Below are 27,932 nucleotides of genomic sequence, written 5' to 3' on the forward strand. Positions count from 1 at the left end.
ATCAAGAAGACTTAGCCTTTTATAAGCAGAGATGCAAAGGATACGTGAGCTAAGGGAATATACTTCATAAGTAATAGTTCAATACCACGATTGTTCAGGACAGATGAGGAAATGTTAAATGTGGTTAATATGTCCAAAATAGTTAATGACAATTTTGTCAAATCTTTCAATCAAGGCAATGGCATGGAATAAGAAGAGACAAAATGATGAAAATGAAGACATAGGAATGTATGCTTAACAGCATAAAAAAATGCTTTAAAAATTCTATGTTATCAAGATGAGGGAAATTAGATAAAATTCATTCCAGAGTTTTGAAAATAACATATTTGAAACCACTGGTCTATTATAAGGTTGATAACTCTTATCAACCTATCCCAGTTGATAGTCTGCACTCAGGGAATGTGGCAAATCCTACATTTATAATTTAAAGGGAGACATAAGTAATTAGGGACTGTGGGTTCATCTGGCTTTAATATCGTGCAAAGTTTTAGAACAAATTTCTGCTGAAATTGTAATTAAATGCATGAACAGAATTAGAAATAGGACAAAACATGTTTTTAACTGCTATTTTTCTTTGAAAAATAGTTTTCTAGTCAAATGACATGGAATAGAGCTCATCTATTTGGACTTTAGTTAAATATTTGATACAGTGCCAAAGAGTAAATTAAAAATAGGATTAGTACAAGAATTTTAATGTGCTATGACTAAAGAGTAGAAAACCAGATTGAAATAGTTAAGATGCACTGTAGTGGAATTAGGTTATTGCAGGATTTTTTTAGAGTTGGTTTGTAAGAGTTCCTATTTAATAATTTTCTTTATGTCCTTAGTCTGAAGTGCAGGAGAACATAATTGGAATTTCTGATGGCACATATTTACAAGGATTTTCTCAGTTTAAGATCCCTTCCAATCCAAAACATTTTGTAATAATTGAAGGAAAAACTGACAAAGGAAATGGAAGGAACAGAAAAAAAAATAAACAGTAATGGGAAAACGGAATTAAATTCAGTGGATTTTACAGTGTAGATTGTCACTGGACTGTCATGGATTTAGGATCTGATAAGGATTTGCACAATAAACTGGTAGATATCCAGTAGGTATGAAGGAAAAAGAGATGTGTGAATTATGTCACCGAATCATCAAAACCACACAGGCATGAGGAAAGTCTGTAACCAAATCTTTAAGCCTTTCCTGAAAAGTATTGTAAACCTGAGGTTACTAAGACAAAGAAAAGAATATTTCACAGTATAACTGCTGAATGAAAGAATCAAACAGGATTAAAACATAATCTAGTAGAAGATACCTTCTAGTAGAAGAAGTTGGGGGGAAAAAAAACCACAAAAGCTAAGAACAGGTATGATTTTCTCCTATAAATCTACCAAATGGATATGTAAAGGAAAAGAGAAAACTGCAAAACTAGAAAGTTGTTCTGCCACCAGAATTAAATGATATATATATTATTATACATTAATTATTTTAAGCTAGAAGTTATAAGATTTCTAACCAGCTTTGTGTTTACGGCTTTCCATCAAAAAATGGAAAAATAAGAAATTAACTTTTTTTAGGTTAATGCATATTTACTTCACAAAATAAGATGGACTAGCAGTAAAATATAGTAAGTGAGCCATAAACTCTTTTTCAATCCAATATTCTTTTCATAACCAGTGGGAAGCATGACACAAATATCTGAAAGATATTTCATTTTTCCGTTCCATTATTACTTATGATGTTGTGAATAGTGATAAAATTATTGTAAGAGTGCTAGAATACAATATCTGAAAAGTATGAAATTCCTCACTTTCTTCTTTCTGTGCAATAGCTCTTCAAGAAAAGTGGTGGTAGCTTCATCTCTTGGGACTTTTAAAACTAGTTTCAACACTACTGAAGAAAAATGTAGGGAGCAAACTGAGAGAAAGGAAGAAATTTAATAAGAGTTTTTTTTCCCTGGTCTGCTTGCCTGCTTGCTGAAGTACCAGTTCTTCTGATGTTCTTTATTCTTGTCTGGCATCTCCAGATCTCTGCACAGCACTGCTGGCTTTCTAAGTGCAGAGATTAGCAGTCGCTAGTTCAAATGTTCAGGAACTATTTTCAAATTTAAGTCATTTTCTATTTCACTTTTTTCTGTTAATTACAGCAACCACTCACCCATAAATTTTGCATATCCTTTGGTTGTTATTCAGGAATTTAATTTTCTGGTTGAATATTCTGCTGAATATTCATTTTAATTGAATATTTGACTCAAGGAAAATAACAGTTTCTGGAAACTAATAATAAATTTCCAAGAATTATTAAGAACTACAAAATACTTCTTTTCTTCTTTTTTATTGTGGAACCATGAAACTGGCAAACTTGACCATAAGAAATGAATACACTCCATTTCTTGTGAGGTACTTTACTTACCAATAAACACAAAGCAACTTCTAAAACTTCACTGAATACAGTCCATTTTACTTTCAGAATAAGTACTGAAGTCCTTAATAAGTCCTTACGCTGTAACGTCAAAAGTATCTGCTTCTACTCTCACAGAGAGAACAGTATGCAAACAATAAAATACGCTATAGACTTCTCATGTCATTGTGTTTTATCTAAAGCTAAACCCAAAGCTGTTGATTCACAAGTTACTATGTGCTAGGAGACCATTCAACATTCTCACAGCCTTTTAGACTTAACAGTCTCTCATCTGAAGCCGAGCAGTCCATATGTACATTTTAGCTTTCAGAAACAGTAATATAGTGTGGGGAGCAACTCTGCACTGAGACAGAAAAAAGTAGACTGTAACCTAACAGTATTTGTTATCATAGCCAGTCTTCCACAGTTTGTACAAAACCTGTATGGCATTGGCTCAAGATTTTATAATACTTTTTTTTTATCCTGTAATAGAGGTAATCAAGCTAAAAACATGCATTAGAATGATTAAATTATTACTGTGGAGGTCCAGTTTTGAAGGAGATAATAAATTCATTTTGAACATTTTACAATAATGGAGGAAGGATGAAAGAAATTTCTCTTCCTAGCCCCAACACTGAAACACTGAAATTGCCTGGTTTAATTCTCCAGTTCATTTATTTGTAAATTGTTAACCTAGCATAAAACAAAAGAAAAAAATAACCCTTGCTTTTACTGCATCGGTTAAGTAAATATGCTTCCTATCTTGAAGATTGTCTTACATCTCTAAGAAAATGCTTACACTGACCTTGTATTTAAAGTCTATGCTTTTCATTAGATGTGCAATATCACAGCAATATTTTTTATGCACTGAAGCATTGAAGAGTTCACTGAGAACAAAAGAAAATAGTAAATTTGCTGCTATTTAATGGCACCATTTTCAGTAAGACTGAGTAGTTAGGCAAAGTATTGCTAGGTGCAGTATAAATTTAACAATAACATATTATTACATGTGCAAATAGCCTAGAAATACTCCATTTAATAAGTACATCTTGTTAGTTGACACACAATTATGTTAATGCAATAGAATCAGAGAGTAATTTAAATGTAATTATAATTTTAGGACTTAAAAGATAAATCATACAGAACATGGGACTTGTTCTCCTAGAGTATGTCTGAAATACTGTTCTATCTTTGAAATCCGTTTTTGCAAATGAAGTAGAATAAGAGTAATTTGCAAATCAAAACACAATTGTGTTGTTCAGTGGTTCAGCTCAATTCCAGGTTTAGACTTCCACAATTAACATCAAAAAACATACAGGTGAAGTTTAGACTGAATATATTTCTGTTGTAGCTACACTTCAATTTCTTTACTAACATATGACTTAATGGTATTAATCTACCTACCTATCCAACTATCTGTCCATCTGTCTACCTGCCTGCCCATGTTTATGCATGTTATTCATTATCATAGAGATAACTAAAGATTCATTTGTGGACATCAGTCTTATGACAGTACAAGTTTTAGAAAAAAAATGGATTAATTTCTGATTTCACTACATCCATATTGTTTAATGTTAATATTTAGAAATTGCTAGTTTGTTATATGCAGTATACAGACAACTCTGCACTGTATTTAAAATAACTCTTTTAGAAAATCTACACACATTTTTCTCACAGACAGCATGGTTAAGTTTAAAATGTCATAATCCTTAATATATGCATACGTATATATGTGCATGTATATTTGAAAATTAAGTGTTTATATTTTCAAGCACCATATGATTATTAGGCCTTTTATCACAGAAATAGATAACTAACTGTGGTCAGTCTTCAATAATCACTTATTTGCTTTGATGTTTTTGCTAATGGCCTACTACTGAACAGTTTCATAATTGCTGTTGAATTGTGTTTTTTTCATCTCATTTTTCTTGAGGAATCCATTTGCCCAAATATTCTTGTTACTGGAAATATTCTTCAGTATTCTGGTTAATTTTTCATTTTCAAACCCACAATTACTCCATCTTCATCTGTTCATGATTCCTTTTTCTTCTGTTGTTAGAATGAATGTATTTATAGATTGGAATAATGATTTTTCTATGTTTTATAAGTTTAAGTTTTCCACTCTTGCCCCATTTCTCTTATTCTCTTCACTCGATGGTATTGTAAAGTAAAAAAAAAAATTTTTGCTCCTTTTCTCACACACAGAGGGTCTGCCTTCCTTACACACTCACACACACACACACACAAACAAGAATACAAGATTTATAAAGCAAGAGTGAACAAGAAAAAAAAACACAACATGTATAGTTATAGTTATGAAGACACACCCTCTGTCAGTGAGCACTTGAAAATTTGTTCTTTTTATAACTATGATATGATTATGTGCCTGCTCTGCATTAGAAATCAAATGCTCTGCATGCCTGGGCTAGGTGTATGCTCTCTTGTTTTTTGTCTTGTCCTTAGGTATTCCCTAGGTATTAGTGACTAATAATCATTAGGCTTATATATAATAAGTTGAGGCCTGCCACTAAATTGACAATTGCTTTGTTCTGCCTCCCATGATTTTGACTGGAAGTTGTTTGTGCTGGACTCTGGTGTCTTTGTGCCCTGAATACCCCTGTAGGGCCAGGCACTTGCATTTAGGCACATGATATTTAAATCTGAAATTAACTGGTACAACAGACAGCCCAGTGCTCACCTCAGCAAAAATGACAATGGCGTGCATTATATATCACTGTATAAATTCAACTGTCTGGGTAATTTTATTCTGATATAAATAGGCACTTAAAGCCTTTCTGACACTTTTTAAAATATGCTTTCAGACTTAGAGCAAAACCTAATCTAGTCTTTTAGGTGTCTTAGATTAACTTTAACCACACATCAAATCCTTGACATCAGAGTCAAAAGGTGACCAACATCTCTTGAACAACTACCAGAACAGCAGAACTACCTAAATTCCTTATAAAATAAGGAACAACAAGCCAGTGGTTCTGAATCCCTGTATTGTTGCTACGGATGGTTTTGCCCACCAAAGTCTCTATTTTGAGCGTGCACCTAATTTAGTCAGCTGCAGAAGACCACACTGGGTGCCTAAGTTAATTTGTCATCCTGTCATCCTTATATGACGCTTACCTACAAATCCAGTAAGAAATGGCCATCACCTCCTGGTTAACCTCCTTGGACTGTCACCTTTTTGTCACCATATAGTGCTTCAGCTTCAGTAGAAGACAGAGAACTCTTACATTCAGTATACTACAGAACAAGCTTGCTCCACTTTTGGAAAACATACAGCCCCAAATGCTGTACATAACTCAGAATGAACATCTGCTGTTTTCTTGATCAGTGCTTTTAGCTCCCCGTTGTTAGGTAAGTGAGAGGTTCCAAATTCAACTTCAAAAGCTTTTTTAATGTAAATTAAACAGACTTCATATCTGTCTGTGTGATTCTGGATTGGAATGGAGCTTTTGGAAAGATAGATCATCTCCCCTGCCTTTGGGGCAATTTTAAGCATGCACAGATGAGCAGACAGGGTAAGACAACCTACTTATTTTAACTACCTTCAGAATTAGTCAATTGGAAAGAAGTTTTATTGGATCTCGGTTGGGGTCCCACATTTGGTTTTCAGCCACAAATAAATCTTGCTTTGTTCAGGATTCAAGACAACTAAGTTCTGTCTTGTACATTTTTTTTCTGGAAACTCTTCAAACACCTCTAAATTCACAAGTTTTACTTTCATCCTCTTCAGACTAATAGAGTAAATGCAGAGTACGAGTGACCACCTAACTGTTTGGAGAAAAATGCATTGGCTCCTAATCTTCAGACAACTGAATATAAGCACAGAAGAAGAACAAAGCCAATTTTATTGTTCTGAAATCATTAGAATAGTAAGAAAAGTTTTCTTAATTCAGACAAAAGAAAATGATTGTCAATTGTGTGAAGCTGTACTGCAGCAAAATCTGGAAGCACTGAGTATAGTCCTGAGCCTAACGTTGTCTATTCTGCTTCATTTTGTTCTAAAAAGTAATTTGCAACACATCTTGATTGATAAATAGACACTCTGCGTTCTGTGTGACAATCTTATACACTTTTTTTAGAAGAGACTTCTGGCTATCTCAATGGTCTAGAAGTATAAGCATTTTTCACTGAGGCATTATTCCAGGTATCTGTGCTAGAATACGATATTCAGTATGTGTTGTTTGTTTGTTTCAAATCAATATTCTTTTTGCTCTTTAAGGTATGTTTGGATTAATATTTCATTTGTTAAGTACCCATGGCCAAGGATTGGCCAAGTAGCACCAGCCACCACTCTTCTCCAGAAAGTCTGAACTGCTTCAAGTTTCACTCTCAAGTGTATGTAAAAATTAGGTTTAACAATAAACATTTATAGAATCAGAATTCAATTCAGAATGTATTGGTATGAAAGAGGGGGAAACTGTGAGACAAGCAACTCAAAACTACAAGATAATTTAAACATTTCAAGGAACTTAGTACAAGCTCATTTGAATAATAGAACATATTCTAAGAGATATAGATTAACACTGTACATGAAATCTTGAATTCTGAGGTGCAAACCTCAAATCTGCTTGATCAGCTAAGTACGGCATTCTGTGGTGGAAAGCTTTTTCCATAAATCTCCCTAGATAAGTCACTAAGAAAAATATATCATCTTAAAACAAAACAAAATAAGCCATCAAAACAAAAACAACCAAAAACTTCTCAATGGAAGCTAAGGCTGATGAAGGTAAATAACTTTAGTGCAAACATAGCTTACACGGAGTGGCAGTGAGAGCAAGAATGAAATTAGAGTGATGATATACTTTGGCAAGTGCCTGTCCCTCCTGGCTCTGGATGAGAAGTATTTGCTTCTAGATGACAGGTTTAAAAAACCTGCTGACATTCTTTAATATTTATTAAAACGTTGTCATTCTCCCTTGTAAAACAGTTGTAATCTCAAGAAAAGTAGAAAACTTCTACGCGGAGTTCTTTCAGTTCTCCAATGGAACTTCTACAGATAGATTGTATGTATAAAATATAATGCAATGTAATGAGTTTGGTCAATGCTATCTAAAGCTTATTTCCATTTACTTGGTGGTCACATCTGCAGTATTTCTTAGCTGTTTTTCTAACGCATTAAATTTCTTAAAATACTTTTTTTTTTTTTTTTTTTTTTTTTTTTTTTTTTAAAACATGAGGCAAACAGAAAATACCACTGAATTAGTGGCACTATTGAGGGCAAGTCTGTAAGATTGCAAGGAAATATAATAGTTTTCTTTATTTTTCTGTTCTCCTTGATGACCACAAGATTCATGTACCCCTCAGCGCAAATTCAATATGGAACAACCACACTGTAATCTCATCTGTTTCTGAGGTCATAGTTGGCAGCCATGAGAGAGACCATGCAGAGGACGTATGAAAATTGAGGCTATAATTGGTAGTAGGACATGTCACTGAACAATCAGAAGGTCATAAAGGAAGGATAGGATTGGTCTTTTCCAACCTTGGTAATTCTATGATTCTATAAGGAACACGACTATTGAGGCAATGGTGGTTTAATGATAATGGTTTAGATGATCTATCAGTACAGTTGATCAGATGTCCATGGATCAGATATTTTGCTTCAAATGGAAGAATTTGTATTGCAGTCCCTGGATTTCACTACAGCAGCACCTTGTTGCAAAGGAGCCTAGGCTGTAAGCCTCAACACAGTCATGGGCTCAAAAATATATGAATTCATTTTCTATTCTTGCTAAAGCAGCAAATTAAGTACATTTTATAAAAATCCAAGACATGAATGTTTTGGTTTACCATTTTCAAACATTCACAGTAAAACACAGTAGGTCTTCCAGAATAGAATACAATTTCTGTAAGGCTGGCTGGAGGCTTACCAAAGGTTCATTGACACTTAAATATTATTGAAAAATTTTCATTTTCAATTTACGCAAAGGGAAAAGCAAAACCAAAAGAAATATAAGCATTATTATTTTTTTTTTCCTTTGTGAGTCCTGTATCTGTTGGTTACAGAAGAAATTCAGTGTCAAGAACAGATTTTATGATGTGTCATCCAAATCATGGACCCATTTTTTACTGCAAGATACATTCTTCATCAGCAAGGGGAGAAAAAAAGTCTTTTCAAAAGAAGAGCAAGAGCACAAGCATTCTTTTTTTTCTTTATCAGATGTTAGTTTAATTTTGCTGCTCCATTTTGAGAAGGAGCAGAGATAAAAACATCCACGGTATGAAAATGACTATTATCCAAATTCTTGCAGTTTTGTAAGTTATTAGTGTGATCTGTAATCGGAGAAATAAAATATCAAAACTATTCCGAAAAGCCAGCAGCTATTTCGAATGTAGATACTTCAGTCTGTAAAGAAAACAACCATAAAACTATTTCACTGTTATGGTACAGATTTAATTTTGTCTCAACTCTCTCGTCATTTTGCAAGTTTGCTATCTTTTTTTGCTTTGTCTTCTTTTCTTTTCCCCTTGACAAGTAATCTTCATCTGCAATTTGAACTTCAGCCGAAGAGTTTGTTGTCTATAAAACCTTTTCTTCTCCTTCTTACTTTCTCAGGTGTAACAGATCTCCAGGAAATGTATTGCTTCCTTTCCAAGCTATCATAGCTAGTCTAGTCAGGGACACTCACTCCTTACAAAGATACATGGAAGATGCTCCAAGCATTTAAACACAAATTTGTTTCACCTTCTTGATAGTTTCCTGGTATGGCACGTGGGAATGATTATTAATTTATCTCATTCAATGTTCTGCTTCTGGCATTGGCTTATAACATGATGCCGAAAATGAGATGTTCATATACATGACAATTGGATTACTCCAAGTGAAGTAGGATGAACTGATCCTTTCAAAATGAATGTGAATATTTTTATCAGTTAATTTCTCAACAAGTGTATCTTTGAATACAGCATACTTGCGAATCCCTTGGCTGGAGTTTCTTTGTCTGAAATAGAGGAGATGTAGAGCTGACCCTGTGCAGTGACAGGTACTCTGAGAAAGCCAGGCATGAGATACAAAGTAAGATTGAAGCAGAGCTCATCCTCCATGGAAGATGCGTGGAGTGCATTGTCCTTGTCAGAGTATTTTGTGATCACAACCTTGGTATGGAAAGCCCTTTTGGCCAATTGGTTTGGGATATGTTTAAAGATATAAGACTTCATCTCTAATAAAGTGTCAGAAGTGGCAGCAATTCTGTGAGCTATTAGCATATCTATAGTTGAAAGCATTACATGATTTCATACAGCTGCACTTAAAAAAATATATCCATAACCAGACTAATAATTTGTAAGCATTATGTACTGTAATAACATATGGAATTTTCTGATTGCAAACTGATGGTAGTTTTATGTGTACATAAATGTTCGATTTTTATTTTGGCTTTTTTTTTTCTGTTATTCAGTCTTGTCATTTAGGACCTCTAGGAGATAATGTGGCATCACGTTTTCAAGTGCTGGAGTCAGAGGTGGTTTTTTATTAAGCAGAATTTTTCAGTTACAGGAAAGGGACAAGAAAAGATGGACTTAGGACTTGAGTAATTAGACATGATTTGTTTTTGTGAACTGGATGAAATGTATTTGCCAGATGTCCAAGATACCTCTGAGATTCAGGAAGAATTTTATCGCATCATCCAGGAAATCCTTATCAAAACACAGCTTGGATCCCTGGCAGTGCTGCGTGTATGGTTAGATATGTAAGTCCCATTTGCTTGTCCGCTCACCAGTCCTTTGTAGCAGAGAGCATTTATTAAGAAAACAGATGGGAAAACATCAGTTATCTTTTGTGCCTTCTGTTTTCTATAAAGGCCAGAAAGACAAGGCAAACTCAAGCAAAATAATCCAAGGGTTTGTAGAGTAAATTTGGTAAGTCAGGGGAGAACAGCTTCACTACAGATCAAGTAGCTGTATTACGTCTGATAAACTGTTTTGATTATAGGTTAGTTAAAGAGCTCTAATTTTGAAAGGCTGTAGATCCTTTCTAAAGAAATTTTATCTATAATATTACTTTATATTAGATTATAATAATAATATTACTTTACATGCATACTGTTGTACTAAGCAAGCTTGCAATTGGTATAAAGCATAGTAGCCTTTTAGAAATTGAGAGTTCGAGATGCTGAACAACTACATGCAGTTTTTATAGAGTTCTGTGGAAATGGTTATTTGGTTGTATAGTTATGAACTATAAAAATCCAACAGAAATTATTTTTCATCATAATCAGTATTTTTGGCCCAACAAATAACTTCTGTTGTAGTATCTCAGGTCTAGTGTGTCTCTCTTAGTTGGTGGAACTTGGCCAGCTACCAGACACCTGCCCAGCTGTTCGCTCTTACTGCTTTTTCACCATAAAAAGAGAGCAAAAAAGATGAAAAAAACTTCTAGGTTGAAACAATGGCAAGGAGATCACTAACCAATTGCCATCATTGGCAAAACAGAATCAGTTTGGAGAAAATCAACCTAACTTATTGATAATTAAAAGGGATTTAATTTGTAGGAAACAAAACCTGAAGCACCTTTTCCCTCTCCTTCTTCCCAGGCTGATCTTCACTCCTTCATTCCTTCTCCAGTACTTCCCACTTGCCTAAACGGCACAGGGAGTGGGAATTTGGTTAGTCTAGAACAACTCCTCTTAGCCACTTCTTCCTTCCCACTTTCCCCCATGCTTCAGCATGGATCCTTCTTAGGGACTGAAGTTCCTGCAAGGAAAACACACCCAACAGTGAGCTCTCCATAGCCTATAATCTCATTCAGGGCTTGTGTACCCATTTCAACATGGGGTCCTTCTCAGGTGCAATGCAGATAGCTGCTCTGGTGCCTAAAGCACCTTCTCGCCTCCTGCTCCAGGGTTGTTTCTCACCGCTTTATTTCTTCGCTCCACACACTCTGTGCAGCATTTTTACTTTTCTTAAGCATGTGTTTTCTAGAGGTGTCCCAGCTGTCTGCTGGGGCCATTGAAACCAGCTGAAGCTGGCTGTGTCCTGAACAGTGCAACCCCAGCCACACCTCACGGAAACAGTGTCTGTAATAGAGTCATTTAACCGGATTTATTAATAGAATGGTGCCCTAGATGGTATTGCAAAATCACACAAAATTTTGTGTTTAATAGCCCTTAAAATAGCTTCACAAAGAACAACATGGGTTTTTTTTTTTGGCACATGTTGCCACCAGTGAAGTAATAATAATGTATTTGTAGAATGTCAACCAACCTGCTTTCAAAGCAAAGCGCAAGATCCAAGCTAGATGATGAAGGAAGGAAATCTTATTATCCAGCACCTTTGCTGCCATTATTGGCACAAACATACCACTCATCCAATTTCCTTGTGGCAGCAAGGAAGTTTGTAGAAGCAAGTTTGTAGTTTAAGTATTGGAAAGCTTTGATGTGGAGTTTTGTGTACAGGAAGACTTACAAGACTAGTTAGAAACAAAGTCTTGTGTGTTTTGCTCACTACTCATTATTTCAGATACTTCTGCCCCTTTCAGTGCAGAACTTGATTTTTTTATGACTAAAGTAAGTGATTCATCATTACTCTAAACCTCTACACTTTAGCACTACTGTTGCCAGCTTCATCTTCCATCTTATGACTTCATAAGGTGTATCTTTTTTACTGCACTTACCATTCAGTGGCTTGCAGGTGGCTCCTAAAGCACTCAGTGGAGTTTTCCATATGCTGTTGCATCCTTCCTATCCAGGCTTTGTAGGACATGTGTTTTCTCCTCAAACATTATACTTCAAGACTCCAAAAGATGCTTTTCTCTCTCTCATTACATTGCACTAATCTGCCCTAAGTGATAATTTTACTTTGAAAATATGCTGTGATTTGTTCCCATGGTTTTGAGTGGTGTTGTATTCTGCAGCAGTTACCAGATGTGTCACATCTTGGTGCTGTGCCAGAGAGTGTTCATTCCATTAACAATTTGATTAAAATAAGCAAGTGTTCATATTTTGAATTCATTGAAAGCATCAAGAACACCATGACCATGTGTTATTAACGTACCTCACAGGCTTACATTTTTCATGGCATATATTGTTAGAGCCAAGTAACAATACAATAAAGTAATAACACATGTAACAGGTTTTTATTAGAAACAGATGGTTTTCTTCTACTTGCTCATAACAAAAGGTAAAGGTAAATCTCACCTAACTGTTGTCTTCAGAGCAATCGAAGGCAATGAACTTTACTGGCTAAGGTTCTGTGCAGTACTTGAGATCTCCTCAGCCATTCTCCATACTGGGTTTCACCAGCTGTCTTAGTAAGTTAAGTCTCTATCCTTATTATACTTCAGGTCCTTATTTTTAGAATGAAGACAGTTTAACTGGAAACAAATAGATAAGGAAATAAAGGAAATGTAAGTAATGGAAGTGATTTCATTTTATGGGTCTCCTAATTCTTAGTCTTTCCCTTTAGCCATCAGAGAGAAGGGCTTTACAGACCTCTGAAAAGGTCCTGCAGTGTTACTCATATTTGGGGGAGAGTTCTGAAGTGATCATATTTAAATGTCTTTTTATAAATAAATGTAATAAAAAATAATATTTCAGATTGTGCTCTTGAATCAATTTAAATCTTAACACTCAGAAATTTGAAGACATAGTATTCTATGATTTCGGCATAAGTATACATATTCTTGTATGTTATCAACATACATAACTTTAGTATGATTTATGGTTTTGCAGCAATTTCATTCTAATTTAAAAAGTAAAAAAAAAGCTACAAGCTGGATCAAATGGAAGATTAAAAAAATCATGTTTGAATAGAACAAAGGATCACTTAAGCATAGAAAATAGCATCAAACAGCAGCCAGCAGCAGTTGTATAGCAAGCAGGTCAGGACGAGGCCATTCCTCCCATGTTTCTTCAATAAAATTTACCCTCCCAAGTTCTAACAGCTGGTAATTATGAGAATTCTTAAACCAAAATCTATGGCTAGACCACTGTTTATATTCACCATCAGTGAACTGATTTTCCATAAACTTGTCTTAATATTTATTATGTGTACACCACAAAAGCATGTGGCAATAATTGACGTGGCTTCATTATTCACTTTTAGAAAAAATTTTAGTCAAAAAGAAACACTTTTTCTAAAAGTGAAAAAAAAAAATATTAAGACAAGTTTATGGAAAGTCAGTTCACTGATGGTGAATATAAAGTTTCTTTTTCTTTTTGACTTTTAGGTTTTCTCAAATCATTCCAGCTACTTGCCTCTATTGCTATTATGAAGAAAAATAATAAGACTTGTTCCCTATGTACTTAATATGATCCTTGATTTTGAATATTTTTAAATATCCCTCTACAGCTCTCTATATAGTGAATTCATAAGTCCTAGTTGGTTTATTTTGTCCTCAGCAGAAAACTTCATCTTATTCTGATCATTCCCATTGCATTTCTTCATACTTTTTCAGTTCTGCTGTGTCTACTGCTGTCACTGTGTTGCTCTCTCCAATAGTAGAGTTCCCTGTTTCATCCCCCACTCCTTCCTAATTGTTACCAAAATCTAGGGGTTGTTCATGATCATGCTGAAATTTTTAGAAGACAAGCTGTAATGATTTCATAATGCCCCGAGTAGTAATAGTTAATTCATGGCATATGTTGCATATTCTTTCCCAGGACAGTACATTATTTTGAACTTATTTGCTTATCATCTGCTATTTTCATGCCTAATCATTCAATGTTACAATATCTTGTGTCACAATTTGCAGTCTATTTTAATATTTTCTTCCTTGCTTATTTTGAATCATCAGAAAATTTAGCTTTCCCATACATAACCACTTACGGCAGACTTCTTCATGTACTTACTTTGGCCAGTGTTTATAAAATAAGGTACATAATGGGAGGGTTTCGTTTGATTGAATGATTCTTAAATGTAATTTTAATTCCCATACAACTAGTTAAACTTATCAAAATTTTTCCAAACCTACAGTCTTTAAAAACAGGCTGTGTTTTGTTCTAGTTAGTCTATTAGTCTGCTAGAATCAATTTATGCCATGAGATGTTTCTTAAAAACTGAACTGATAGTGTTTCTGATGAAAAAATTCCTCTCATGCAAAGGTAACACAGACCAATTTTAAAGGAATGGATTGTCTACATTTCATATTCTTTACCATGAAAGCCATCATGAGAATGATTTTTAAATAATGTAGATATGCTTTGATAATAATTCAACAGCTAATTTTAAAATATTGTAACAAATTGCTAGTTTCAATTCAACAAATAAATTGCAATTTAAATGCATCATTTGTATATATCAGCAGGGGCAAGAGATACAGTCACTCTCAGGTAATCAGACCCTAACAATTTTAGAAGCAGTAGGTTCACATGTAACTAGTGAATGCTGAATGTGAGGGGTGTATTAAAGTAATAAAGAAGAAAAGAAATAAAAAACTAGACATTGTTCTCTAGTCAGAAAAATATTCTAAATACTTTAATACAATTTATAAGACTTTTCCTTAGTTTTGTTTAATAATATACTGTTGATTTCTGTAATAACTGATTTAGTTCTTTCTTTGAGTATCTTAGCAAAAGTGGAAAAACAAAAAGGGGTGTTTGCTAAGTGATGAATTATGTATGTAACCTACAATGCAAAAGAAAAAAAAAAAAAAGAAAAGAAATTGATTGATGACAAGAATAGCATTTGACCAAATTTATACTCTATCATGCTGACTGCTTTTGGGACATTATCTGGTGTCACCTCTGGTTCCTTATCATCTTTTCTAAGGGTAAAAGTCCAGTGTATAATAAAATAAGGTTAAACTGGTGCACAGTATAAAATATTGAAAAACTTCTAAGTAAATTAAAAACTTAATAATTGGAGAAGGTCAATGAAAATTCTGAGTGCTTCGTCTCAAAAACAGAATTGAATTACTGCCTGCAAGTATTACCCTGAGATTAAAAGGCTTTGTCTGAATCCCATGAGTAATCTGTGGGAGACCATAGAGCAAAATACAACTTGGAATTCTATTCATAGTCTATCAGCTGTATCAGTTAATTTAGTAATAATTGAAAGTCTTTTAGATGAAAAAGGGAAGTGAATTGAATTTGATTTGTCTTACTTGTACAAATCCACTTAGTCAGACCAGATCCAGTTTTTACCAGGAATTTGGTGGAGGCTCAGACCTAAAAACTAGACAGAATTTGGTGTCCTATGTATAGTAGATTGGACTTTGATTCTGCTTTCTGAATAGAAGTTATGACCATAATGGTCCAGTGTTCATTTTTTCCAGGAAAGAATTGTTGAGAAGATTTTATTTCTCGGATCTGTTTGAAATCGAGTGTGTTGAAACATGGGTCTGGGCAAGGGTTGAATGAAGAGACTTGATTGCAGGTTAGCAGCATCTGCTGCAGCAGGGAGGGCAGACTTGTGGAAAGGGGTGCAGGAAGAAGTTGTTCCTACCTGAGCTTATCATGAAGTAGGAATCTGAATGTCACTTCAAAAATGTCATAGATGCTGACAGCTACTGGCAATTCTGTATAGAAATCAGTCATCTACTGACAATTTACTTAGCTTCGCACAATACAAATCTATCTTTACCCTGGAGTTTCCTTATTGGCGTAATTTGCTTTCATAGTGACATAAATTAAGGGAGGATTTGATGACTCCTACTTTTTGTTCATATTTTCCCAAGCACACACAACATTTGTCTATTCCTCTCTCCTCTTCACTGTAGAGCTACTTGTCAATAGCAGGGCATTTTGAATGGGTATTGATCCTTTCCTTAGCTGCAATAACAGAGCAGTAGGGCTTGAGAGAGCAGAGTGAAGTTGACTCTTCTTTGGCTATTTTTTACCTCTCAGAAAGAAGGCAGTTCTGTTTCAAAAAAGTTCATTTTCCACTAATCAGTGTGTCATTGGTGTAGAGATAAACCATGGAACAAACCATTACCCCAGTCAAAGCAGCGTCATGCAGAACAAAGCAGGAATCAGCAGGTGCAACATTCGTTGCATAAAAAGCATGTTCTTGCTTTAGCAGTGAAGCAGTATATGCAGTATTATCAGATTATCTTTTCTTGAGTTAAAAATCCTCTCTCCAGAAAGGTTACCTATTACACTAGGAATCACACAGACTTTTGATGTTATGCCAGTGTTATTTTTTTCCTATTGTTTCAGTAACAGTAGGAGTTCACTTTGAAAAATACATTGTAGTTACACTCAATTAAATGTTATTGTCTAGCACAGGTTAGAAAGCCAGTAGACATAAATCATTTAAAACACTGAGTAATATTATTTTAGAAGAAAAAAGTTCCACTATTTGATTTTTTACTACATTCTGTAAGTCAGTCTGCACTATGAAACTGAATTGAACACCGTTCACCTTTCTTTCCTAGTCTAATTCACACTAAAGTGGTCAAAAATAATTATAAGCACTTCTTTGACAGGTCGTGATTGGATAGATGATTGTTCCTTGCTTAATTCAAGGAGGTAATTTACTAGCAAGGCAGAGAATTTAAAATGGCAAGACTTCAGCAGCTAACCTAAAAAACCTAAAATCGTTTCTCTCTCTCTCTCTCTCTCTCTCTCTCTCTTTTTTTGCCAGACAGTGTAGAAGAGTCTGGCTTGGACAATTTAATTTGCCTTTCATAGTCTATCACAACACTGATGATAATTTCTTGCAGCAAAATATTCAGTGCAACAAATTAGTAGATTCTGTTATGTTAGTTGGGCTGCATTCCAATTCCTGCCTTAGTGATGCTAGCTGCCTTCAGCACTGCCAGCACAATAATTATTGCTGAGTTTTCTAGACCTCATCAAACCAGCAAGGTGTTTGCCCTTTTGGAACAGATGGGGATATGAGGTACGGAGAAGTGAAAAGAAATTACTGCAACTCTTTGCTATTGTGCCAGCAAGTACCACTTGAACGATGGCAGATATTGGAAGAATTATGGCACTGCTGGAAGAGAAGTTCTAGATTATAACTTTTGCTGCTTTCAAGGAGAATTACTGCGGGCACTGAAGCACAGAAAACAAATTGGAAGGTGAGAAAAATTAAGATTTGAAGGGAAATATAGAAGAAGAGATTCTAATTTGTGAGAATGAAATAATTTCTGTTTTACTATATGTGATTGGCTCTTTTATGAAGCAAAAAACCTCCACAAGCACTGTAATGTAAGCTATGCAGGTTTGTTATGAAGCCTTTTCTGGTCTTTGTGATGTAATTTAGGTACTGACTAGAGTCAGGAAACCAACACCATTCTTCCTCTAGTACAATGAAGTGAGAAGCAAAGTAAAACCATCTTATAATACCTACAAAGAAACTACTACTGTGCTTGAGTACATGTTTTGGATAAATAAGTGGTTTAATCCCGGGCACTGCACACTAACCTTTATACAAAATAAACACACGATAAAACTCAGAGTTTAGCCTCAATTTAGTTGATAGAAATTATCTTTGTGTAAACTTGAGAAATGCCAGTGACTACAGTAGAAAAACATGCAAATAAGGAGGTCCATTAGACCCTTCTATATGGTATCTCAATTTTATATCTTGATTCCTCCATTTTCGTTGCACAATTTAAGTTTGGTTCCACTACATTTTATTTTCTAGTCAATTTACTTGTATGGGAGTGTAATATTCTGACACTGTCTTCATTACTTCAGTAGCACCTTTCATCATCTGCAATTTGGAAGTGTTCATAGTCTGTGTGGTCTTTTGTCAAAGCTTTGTTTGTCCCTCATCTTACCAGATTGAGCATAGAGTTTGTGATTTACCATCTGTTAAGCATGAAATGTTATAGTACTCTGTTTTCCAGTGTTTGTTACTTTGTAGACTGATAAGGCTTGGCTGCAAACATCAAATATTTCAGAAACAATCTACTTAAAAAGAGATATTTCTATCTTAATCTTAAAAAGAGGTCAACATACTTCAATGTTAGTCTAGCTTTTCATCCACTACATTGTCATCACATAGAGAAAAGAGAAATATCATGCTGTCTTTTTAATTATTTTATAGTTTTAGTGTTGGAAGAGATGAGAATCCTGGGGAAAAAACCAAACTGCACTGTTTACTTATAGTACAGTGAGTCTGTTCTATCTACTTGAAGATGATTTTTTTTTTCTTATAATCATGTACTAAATCAAAATGAAAAAAAAAATTGTGAAATATTAAAAAATGGTGCATATTAGCTGCTCTAATCAATAATTCTTGAGTTGAATGTGAATACCCCTTTCTTTTTACAATAAACTGACTCACTCTTAGAATAGAAATTTCTACCTTCATGTGGAACTGGACTTTAGGTAAAAATCAACATTCTCCAGCTGTGATTGAATTTAAAGATGTTGGACTTGGGTCACTGGGCATCTGGAAGATGAGATTTGAGACTCTGTCCATGCAACTCTGGTGCAGAGAGCAGATGACAAGTATAACTCTTGAGGTGACCATGTTACAGGGCAGATGCTTTGCTACCTTCAGCACTGCTCGAAGTTCCCTAAGAACTAACAGCTTTATGCACAGGTAATAGGCAAAGTTTAGCAGCTAAAAACTTTCCAGACTATATGTGACATCAGTTATCTCTCTTCCATAAAATGGTCTGCATAGTTTAAATGTCATTTTTCAACTTATGCCAAGGCATGAAAATCTAGTAGATGCTTCACATATTCTATTTAACAATAATGAATATTCCAACAGGACCATCTTAAGAGAGAGGCTTCTGGAAGGTCAGAAAAAGTCAGCCTCCTGCTTATCCAGGTTTAGTTGTGGAATAAGTGACTACAAAGCAAAGAGCCCTCTGTGCCATACAGTTCTGAAATAGATTAGAAATCTTTCTCGTTTGCTTTGTAGGCACTGTAGTATGTCTGAATACAAGTGCAATTACCATAGTAACTCTAGACTGGCTATTTTTACTTGATAAAGTCTTATGACACCAAATCCCCTACTATTCTTATCACATCACCCAGTCCCATTGAGATAGTTTGTGATCCCTGCCAATATCTGTCAAAATTATTAGGTTAATGAGGTTTTTTAGTGGGGTGTCTTTCCTTCTGAGAAGAAGTACAAACTGATGTTTTGTTGTGAGAAGGTAACTTTTTTCAGACATGAACACATGCTATTTTTTGCTGACACATACAACATAGTTTCACTAATTCAAGAGGAGTTGCCTGATGTGATTTGACTTAGCTGGTGGCCCAGCATCACAGTCATTTGCTTGCTCTCCCCTCCCAATGGGATGGGGCAAATTAATTTTTTTTTCTTAAATAATTAAAAAAAAAAAATTCCAAACTTGTGGGTTGGGATAAAAACTAAGATAGAAAAGGAAGAGAAAATTGAGAAAATGGAAATAATAGAACATATATTAATACAATATATATTTACAAAACAACTGATTCCTCATTACCTGCTGACTGATACCCAGCCAGTCTCTGAGTACAGGACGCTCCCCTTGGCCCACTCCCCACAGCTCTTGAAGTTTTTTCTCATGATGTTGTGTATGGAATATCCCTTTATCTAGTCTGGGTCAGCTGTCCTGCTTCTATTACAGCACCTTGTGCCACCTCAGGCTGGCAGGACATCACAAGAAGTTGAAATGTCCTTTGCTCTGTACAGTTCTGCTCAGCAACAACTAAAACATCACTGTTATCAACATTGTTTTTCTCCCAAAACCAAAACATAATATCGCAGACACCATGAAGAAAATCAACTCTGTTCCAGCTGAAACCAGGACAATATCCTAGATATATTGTCTTGTCAACTCCAAATCAGGATTATCAGATCTTTGTTGAGTTTACAAGTTCTAGTTGTGTTTCTGTGATTGAGAATGAGACGTGTTTTATTGACAAATATTTTCATAAAGGCAGAAACAATTATCCAGTATTAGATAAGGCTCATCTTTCAGAATTCTCACTGAGTGCTTGATTTTGCCTTCAGACTTTACTGCAAGCAAATTTACATTGTACAGTTACAAAATATTATTAATGTTTAATTCAATAGTGTTTCTTTTGTCCGGAACTGTCTGAAGGCTTCTCAACAGCATCAGTAAAGCTGAATTTTGCCACCTTATGTATGAGGTGTGGGAGACGTCCTTCTGCCAGAAGGACACGAAGAAGGCAGAAGGAATAAGGCTGAGGCAGATGGCTGGAAAGAAATCCCTGAGAGATCAGTCTTGATTGTTGATGGCAGAATGGAAGAAGATGTGATCAGGCATGTTTGCAATTTTTAAAATTCTGTCCACAAATGGCCATCAACCCATCCCCCTTTGGCTGTAGTATTAAGCCTGATCACATACATTGAGTATGTAGCCTGGCTCTACAGAGTATTGTCATAAGCAAGATAGTTGCCATTTCCAATATCGTGTTCATGATCTAGGTGACTTTTGTACCAGGGCATATGAAGCCCACGATGTAGAGCACTGTACATGCTGGGTTGCCAACACATTTACATGCTTCTGTTAATCCTCAAGCTTATCTGTAAGTTCTGTGTTCCTATATAAAACATTTTTTGTGACTATTTGCTCCACATTTCATATCTTACTTCTTACAGGAAGACCTTTTAACTAATTCTATTTTTGTCATAATTCTACTAGTATGGTTCCCATACGATTCTTCTATAGTGATTTTGAAAAACAGTATTAAAAAAAGGAAAAAGTCACCAACAACAAAATAGAAATGCAATCACTGCACAATTCAGTATAAAGTAAGAGAATTTTACCCCAATTTATTTTTCATAATTTATCTCTTCCTGCACTACCACCTGGAGTACTGCGTCCAGATGTGGAGTCTGTTGCACTGCCTACAGGAGTCCTGAGTAAAGGAGAGACACAGATCTGTTGGGGCGTGTCTAGAGGAGGGCTACAGAAATGATTCACAGAATGGAACACCTCTCTTACAAGGACATGCTGAGAGAGCTGGGGCTATTCAGCCTGGAGAAGAGAAGGCTGCGAGGTGACCTGTAGTAGCCTTTGAGCATCTAAAAGGGAGCTACAGGAAAGACGGACACACTCTTCAGCAAGGTCTGTGGTGGTAGAACAAGGGGAAATGGCATCAAGCTCAAAGAGTAGATTTAGGTAAGATATAAGGAAAAAATTATTTACAGTGAGTGTGGTGAGGCACTGGAACAAGTTGCCTAGTGATGCGCCTGTCACCCTGTCCCTGGAGACTTTCAAGCAAGGCTGCATCAGGGCCTGAGCAACCTGAGCTAGCTGTGGGTGAGTTGGACTAAATAACCTTCAAAGATATCTCCCAGCTCTAAGGATTTTATGGTTCTATGAATTCCCCAGTAACTTTTTTATGGAAGTACTTGGAAGACAGGGTTTTGATGTTCTTATTGTTCAAGTCGCTGTGCCTTCATGTATGTATGGTGGAGTCTATATACTTACAAACTGTAATTATAATAACCTGAAGATACATTCAGTGCACAGCAAATCAGTTTTATTTAAACCAGCTGTCAGTTTCACCAGCTCAGATTTAGCTACATTCTTTCTTATATTCTTGTCATGAAGTCTTATTTAGATAACAGTTCTGCTTCTCATTACTGCAGAACTAAAAACCCAATGAAGAAAGATTGCATTTACCCTTATTTAATTATTGTTATGTTCAGTTAGAGAAGTCAGCAGAAGAGTCCTCAAATACAGTCTATGCAGAGACCTGTTGTCCTCAGTAGGTCACTGCATAAATCTACTCTCACACAAAACGATGCAGGGATGTGGTCCCATACAGGATTTTTAAAAAAACACGCCTACCTTCTTATCAACTCCAGAGGCCTATTCCTTCTCTCAGCAGCATCAGGCAGATTAAAGACAGGAGCTTAGTATTATATTTGTGATTCCTTTAAAGAACCAATGGACAAATGGAAACTAATTCCTTGTTGATTCTTACTTGAATTATCTCCACTTGTCATGGTTTTTATTAGATGTACTGAGAATACCACTGTGCCCATAGCTCTTTGCAGAACTCCATTTTAGTTTTGCCTTCCTTCTCACAAAATTGTTTAAATCTTTTTCTTGACCTGGTGCCTTATTGTAAAGGATTTTACTTGCATGCACAGACACACTTGCAGATGTTTTTTCTTTATGGACTTTGAAATGTTATTCTGTTTTTCTGGTGAGGAACTATTGGGAATTCATTGAATAACTGGTCCCTCTATCTCAGGACAGAATACTGAAATTAGAAATTTTGTTGTAAATCTAAATGAACTCCATTAAGATATGGTGCGAAGCATGAATTCTGCCTCAAATTGACAAAGCGAGCAGAAAGCCTAGCCTTGTGCATTGTTCAAATAGGCTTCAGCATTGTAGAGCTTTTGTACGTTTACAGGCCTAAAGTGCTTGTGCTTCCTAGGAAGTTTTTACATTTATATGCCATAGAACCAAAAATTTAACTCACTAAAGAACAAATGAGCTGAAGACTTTACTGATGACTGCTTAGTTTCTATAACTTGTTCTTCACTTGCCCTACTTAAGAGAAGCACGATTGCTTAATTTTCCCTCACAGTGAGTTACATTAACACAGTTTTATTCTTTGGGTGAGTGAGAGCCTCATGCTGGTGAGTTCACCGTTCTAAAGTGATCCTACACTAGTCCTTGCTTCACTAGGGGCCCAGGCTGGCAAGCTTTTGTGAATGAAGGATTGTGTGACCAAGTGCACTTTAATTTATATCAGTGCAAACTTTTGGGTGTGTTCTTTTGTGAAGTTGTTTGGTGAAGTTTCTTTTCAAGGAGCTTCCGAAGGAAAAGCATTTTGTCATTTTCCATTTTGGTCTTTGTGTTATAAATCATCTTTTGACTGGTTTCTCCTTTGTGATTCCTGTCTGAAATTTTACTCCTATCATATACTTTAAGAATCATCTCAAAATGGTTTTCTTTATCCTCTGGAAATTCAATTCTTTATATCCCTCAGGGTCAGTAACACTGTTAACCTATTAACAGCCATCCTCAGACAAGAATCGGTAAACAGTTTGAGCTATTCCAACTTGACAGTGTACAGACTGATTTTATTTTATATATATTTTTAAAACAGCTAGCAGAAGTCTGGAAAAAATAATGAATTAGTAGAAATGGTTTTCACTTAGCTCTTCTATAATTTATGAGTGATTAGATAAAATAATCTATCAGTGGTATTTTATTTATTTGGAAACCTGAGACAGTTTGATGGATGTTTAATTTCTAAAATTAGGAACTGAGACTCCATAATCGTATGTTTTGGGTTCAGTGAATTATTAAAATGGAATTCAATAAAAAAATTTCTTTTCTTCCAATAGCCTAATTTTTCATTCAAAGCATCCATTTTTTTCTCTTGTCTGTTCTCATTTTAAATTCTGGTTTCCAGAAGAATAAGAAAGAAAATGTGCAATTCCTTCTGTTCCTAGAACTTTAAATATGAGTATTTCTATGTCAGTCTTTTTTTTTCTTTTCTTCTTTGTGTGCTTGAAACATTATTAAACATTTTCAGCTAATGGGTTGTACTTGCAGAAAGAAATGCAGTTGTTTAACATTTTTAAGTTTTTAAAGTAAAAAAAAGTCCTTTCAAAATCAGATCCGTATTTGGTATTTCTAAGTGAGGAAATCCCTCATGATTCTGGCACCTGTGCAAGAGGTGGAAGCCACATAATACTGTTTTTAATAGATTTTGTCAGTACTTTGTCCTACTTTTTATTTTTCCCCTCCTGGAATCACAAGGATAGACAAAATGACATTTTTTAAGTAATAGCGTGTCAGAGTTCTGGCCCAGTTCATCCCAGTTCTGTGACTAATGGAGCAGAGGGACCCACGGACCCATGCCCTGGGAGAGGGAGGAAAGGGGGAAAAGGAGAGGGAAAAGGAAGGGAGATGGGCCTAAAAACAAAGCAGCAACAACAAGTTAAGGGAGAAAATTAATTTACTAAATATGAGAGCGGAATGCAAGATAACACAATATGATACAATATAATTGGAATTGAAGCTAATAAATCAAATAAATGAGAGGGAGTGTCCAGAACTGAAGACATTACTCTAATGCTGAAGGTAAGATGACTAAGGAGCACACACCTCAGAGAAAAGCAGAAAAAGAAGGGGCAGTCTTGTGTCTCCCAAGCAGTTTCACCTTTCCCTCTAAATGGAAAAAAGAAACGGAACAGTGAAGTGTTTTGAGAGATGTGGGTCTTCTTCACTTTCATGAAAGGTACTGTGGAATTATTGATAATCCATGGAACTGGAGCTTTAACTACTTAACTCCCAGTGCTCTACATGATTTAATGATGTGGAATACTTATAACAAAGATCATAAAACCGTGAGATTGCTTAAGTCTATATTGGTTTTCTGTATTTTTTTTCTTTCCACCTTCATCTCTTAAGAAAGAGGAATGAAAATCCAGCTCTGTCCTAAATTTTCCATTTGATAAATCTGTGATGCTTCTTGCTGTGGTAGTCTGAACTTCTGTGGAGCAGTAGTTGCATTTCATTAGCCTTTTATGTCTACAAGTCCTACCAGAATAGTCCCCACATGCAACTGATGAGTTCACATGACAGGAGGAAGTTTAATAGAAAGTATGCCTATCAAAATTATGAGGTAGATACATAGGCATGGAAATGGTGCAGACACGTCTCCTACTCCTGCTTAGTTGATATGTAATGCCTGCTTTACATGTCTTGTTGACCATCAGCAGGACACAGCACATATGGACAGGCAGGCTACAGCAGTACGTGCCCTCCATCTGACATTTCAACACAGCCACAGTGTGAGAGGAGTGGTTGCTTGGTACAGAAGCAATTGCTGGCCATCAAAAATAAGGATATACACTGACATGTGGGAAGTGCAAATTTCATACAGAGCAGTCATATATCCAATACAGCCCCTTAAAAAAGCTTTTCAGAAACTAATTTATTTCTCAGAGAAAAAGAAGAAATAAATAAATAAAAAAGCAAAGCAAAACAGCTTTATTCATGATAGAATAACTTCTTCTTAACCTAAAATTAAAACAGGAGTGTTAGGCTTTTAACTTTGTTTTTTAATACGATTAACTACCCTGCTGCGATTTTCTTCTATAGTTGAAATTCTTAGCTGTATAATTTCTTATTCATTGAATGGTTTCTTCATTCCTAGTATTTTTTGCTTATTGAATTTCTACTATTAAATGTATTATATACTTGATCAGTCTAAACTCTTTTTGCTTCAGCCTTGCTTGGTGCTCAGAGTGAATGTTCTCCCTTCCTTACCCGTTTAATGGTGCTTAAGGTGTAGCAAGTCTTTTGCTAATAGCTCTAAGGGTCTTCACACAAACCTGGTAACACTATGCCAGTTGTTTATCTTTCATATGTAAATAGCTAAGCTGATAGTCACGGAAATAGTTTTTAATGATAAATTTAAAAGCACAAGGAGAGGTAGATTTCATGAAACTTGTAGTGCAGCTTAATCGAGTTTTTGTTTCTTTTTCACTGTTTTCACTTTTAGAATGTTGTGTCCTAGGGTTCTGTGAATGCTTCTATTACATTTATTTTCTAGAGAGAGTTGCAGGATAGCAAAAATCACTCCATTAAGATCTCAGATGATGTAGTACCAGGATCTCTTTTTGTCAATATATCTGTAAAATAAAATGCTAGGCGAAATATTAACACTGGAAGTGTTAAGCTGGAAGTACTCTATGAAAGTAATTTTTGTTGTAAAGAGGAATTCAGTGATTAACATGAATCTCTGAACTTTCAAATGGGCTCAAAATTCAAAACTATATGGCTTCCCCAGTGTTAATTTGAGAATCCCTATTTTAAAGTGCAACATATGCCCGTAAGCATTACATAACTAACACTCTACATTTGCAGTGCTGGTGCAAGTGTAGGCTGTCTTTTTAATTGCAAGCCTTCTTAGTCAGTTTCAAAAATGAATTGTTGGTGTGAGAGTGGACTGCGGCATGAAAGTTAAATGACTCTTCCATAGCTATATCATGCAAGAAGAGTGCTGAACAATGGTTAATTATTCATTTAGTATTTGATTTCAGAAGGTGTTATCTTTTAAATGAATAACATATGTGACAGATACATCTAAATCAAGTAATTTATTGTATAATATAAACTGAGTAAATAGTCTACTGTCAGTTAGTGAAACTTTGTGAAGAAGCAGTCTGTTTTTATTTCTTCTGGGTGTTTTACTACTATTACATACATTTTCATAAAACTCATCTACTGAATTCTAATTAGTAAAATCAGTGAAATAACTCAAATGTCAAAGAAACTTGGTACCCTTTCTCTCTAAATTCACATCAGCCTTCATTGCCTTTTAATTTTCATATCAATATTACTTAAATCAAAACATGCCATTCTGCCTATGGTTTGTTATGCAGTGCTGAATTTTACTATAATTTCTGAATACAAGGTAAGGGACATTTGATGTTTGAATTCAGAATAATGAATTCTACCAACATTATTAGAAATACAGGTTGTTTTTTTTTTTACCTTCTGATCTATCTGCTTAGAATGGCATTAACTCAAAACAGCCATCGACAACTCAAGATTGTACCATAATTCGTTTTCAAAAATGAAGTGTCAGAAGTTGTGAGTAACAGCTTATATTTGAGTTATTTGTGACAGTGAGAGAAGATAAACTAGAGTAATTATCAATAGAACCAGGTCGAAAAGTTGTATACATTTCAACAGAGGTAAAAGCCCATTCACCAGATAGCTAGAAAGTGAAGGAATAGAAAGAAAAAAAAAATAAAAAGAGAAAATAATGAAAGAAAATAGACAGGATTAAGCTGAAGGATGGTTTTTGTAGATGGAACAAAAGTAGCTGAGAAGAGATCATAAACCCAGCACATATTTTCAGCACCAGTACTCTAGGACATTATAGCATTTGCTGGTGTATATAACAAAATGATTTGTGGTTCTTCACCTGCAAACATAACATCCTAGGAAACGCTTTAGTATCTCAGTAAAATTGCCCACATTAATATTTTAGGTAACTGAATATAATTCAGTAATCTGTCAGTGAGAAATGCAGCTTTCATTAAAACAAGAAAGTGAAATATTGCAAACTCGTTTCTTTGTGCTGCTGATACTGCTGACTGAATTTGTTCTTGTTTTTGTTTTTAACTTAGAGCAATTATCTTGCTATGGGATGGGACAATGTCCCAGTAGATATTTTCTGGTGTGTTCTAATCTATTTATTCTTTTGCTTTTTAATCATAGGTTTCTGTGCTCGAGAGGCAAATATTTGACTTCCTTGGTTATCAGTGGGCACCCATCTTGGCAAATTTCATACACATTATTGTAGTCATACTTGGCTTATTTGGAACCATCCAGTATAGACCTCGTTACATAACAGGAGTGAGTATTTCATTTTATATATATATTTTAATCTGCATATTTAATAAAAAAGTTCCAAACTGTACTGCTTATAGAAGAAATAGAACTCATTTTGATTTCACCTACTTCTGTAATATTTTACATTCACTCATTACACTTCTGGATCACCTGAGTAATTAAATGGTAACAACCTGCCACAGTTAAAAATAAAGTAACAGGAAAATATGAACATTGCAGAAGTGAATAAATTTTCTACATTCACCTGACCTATGCAGTAGATCCATCACTTCTTATAGTATTTCATTATTGTTCTTTACCAGGATTGGGGGAATGCCTACATGTTATGTGT

The 27,932-nt window shown here is 35.1% G+C and overlaps 1 protein-coding gene across 2 annotated transcripts in view; it reads left to right on the plus strand.

Annotated features, from left to right (window-relative positions):
• Positions 1-27,932, plus strand: part of NKAIN2 (sodium/potassium transporting ATPase interacting 2) — a 502,256-nt gene that overhangs the window by 202,571 nt on the left and 271,753 nt on the right. For both annotated transcript variants that reach the window (XM_042886386.1, XM_042886396.1), the window contains exon 2: positions 27,467-27,604. In XM_042886386.1, the coding sequence (XP_042742320.1) occupies positions 27,467-27,604 (138 nt within the window). The remainder of the gene's footprint in view (positions 1-27,466; positions 27,605-27,932) is intronic.

This window comes from Lagopus leucura, unplaced genomic scaffold, assembly GCF_019238085.1.
Source record: "Lagopus leucura isolate 7727_CA_CO unplaced genomic scaffold, USGS_WTPT01 Super-Scaffold_73, whole genome shotgun sequence".
In the NCBI taxonomy this organism is placed as follows: Eukaryota; Metazoa; Chordata; class Aves; order Galliformes; family Phasianidae; genus Lagopus; species Lagopus leucura.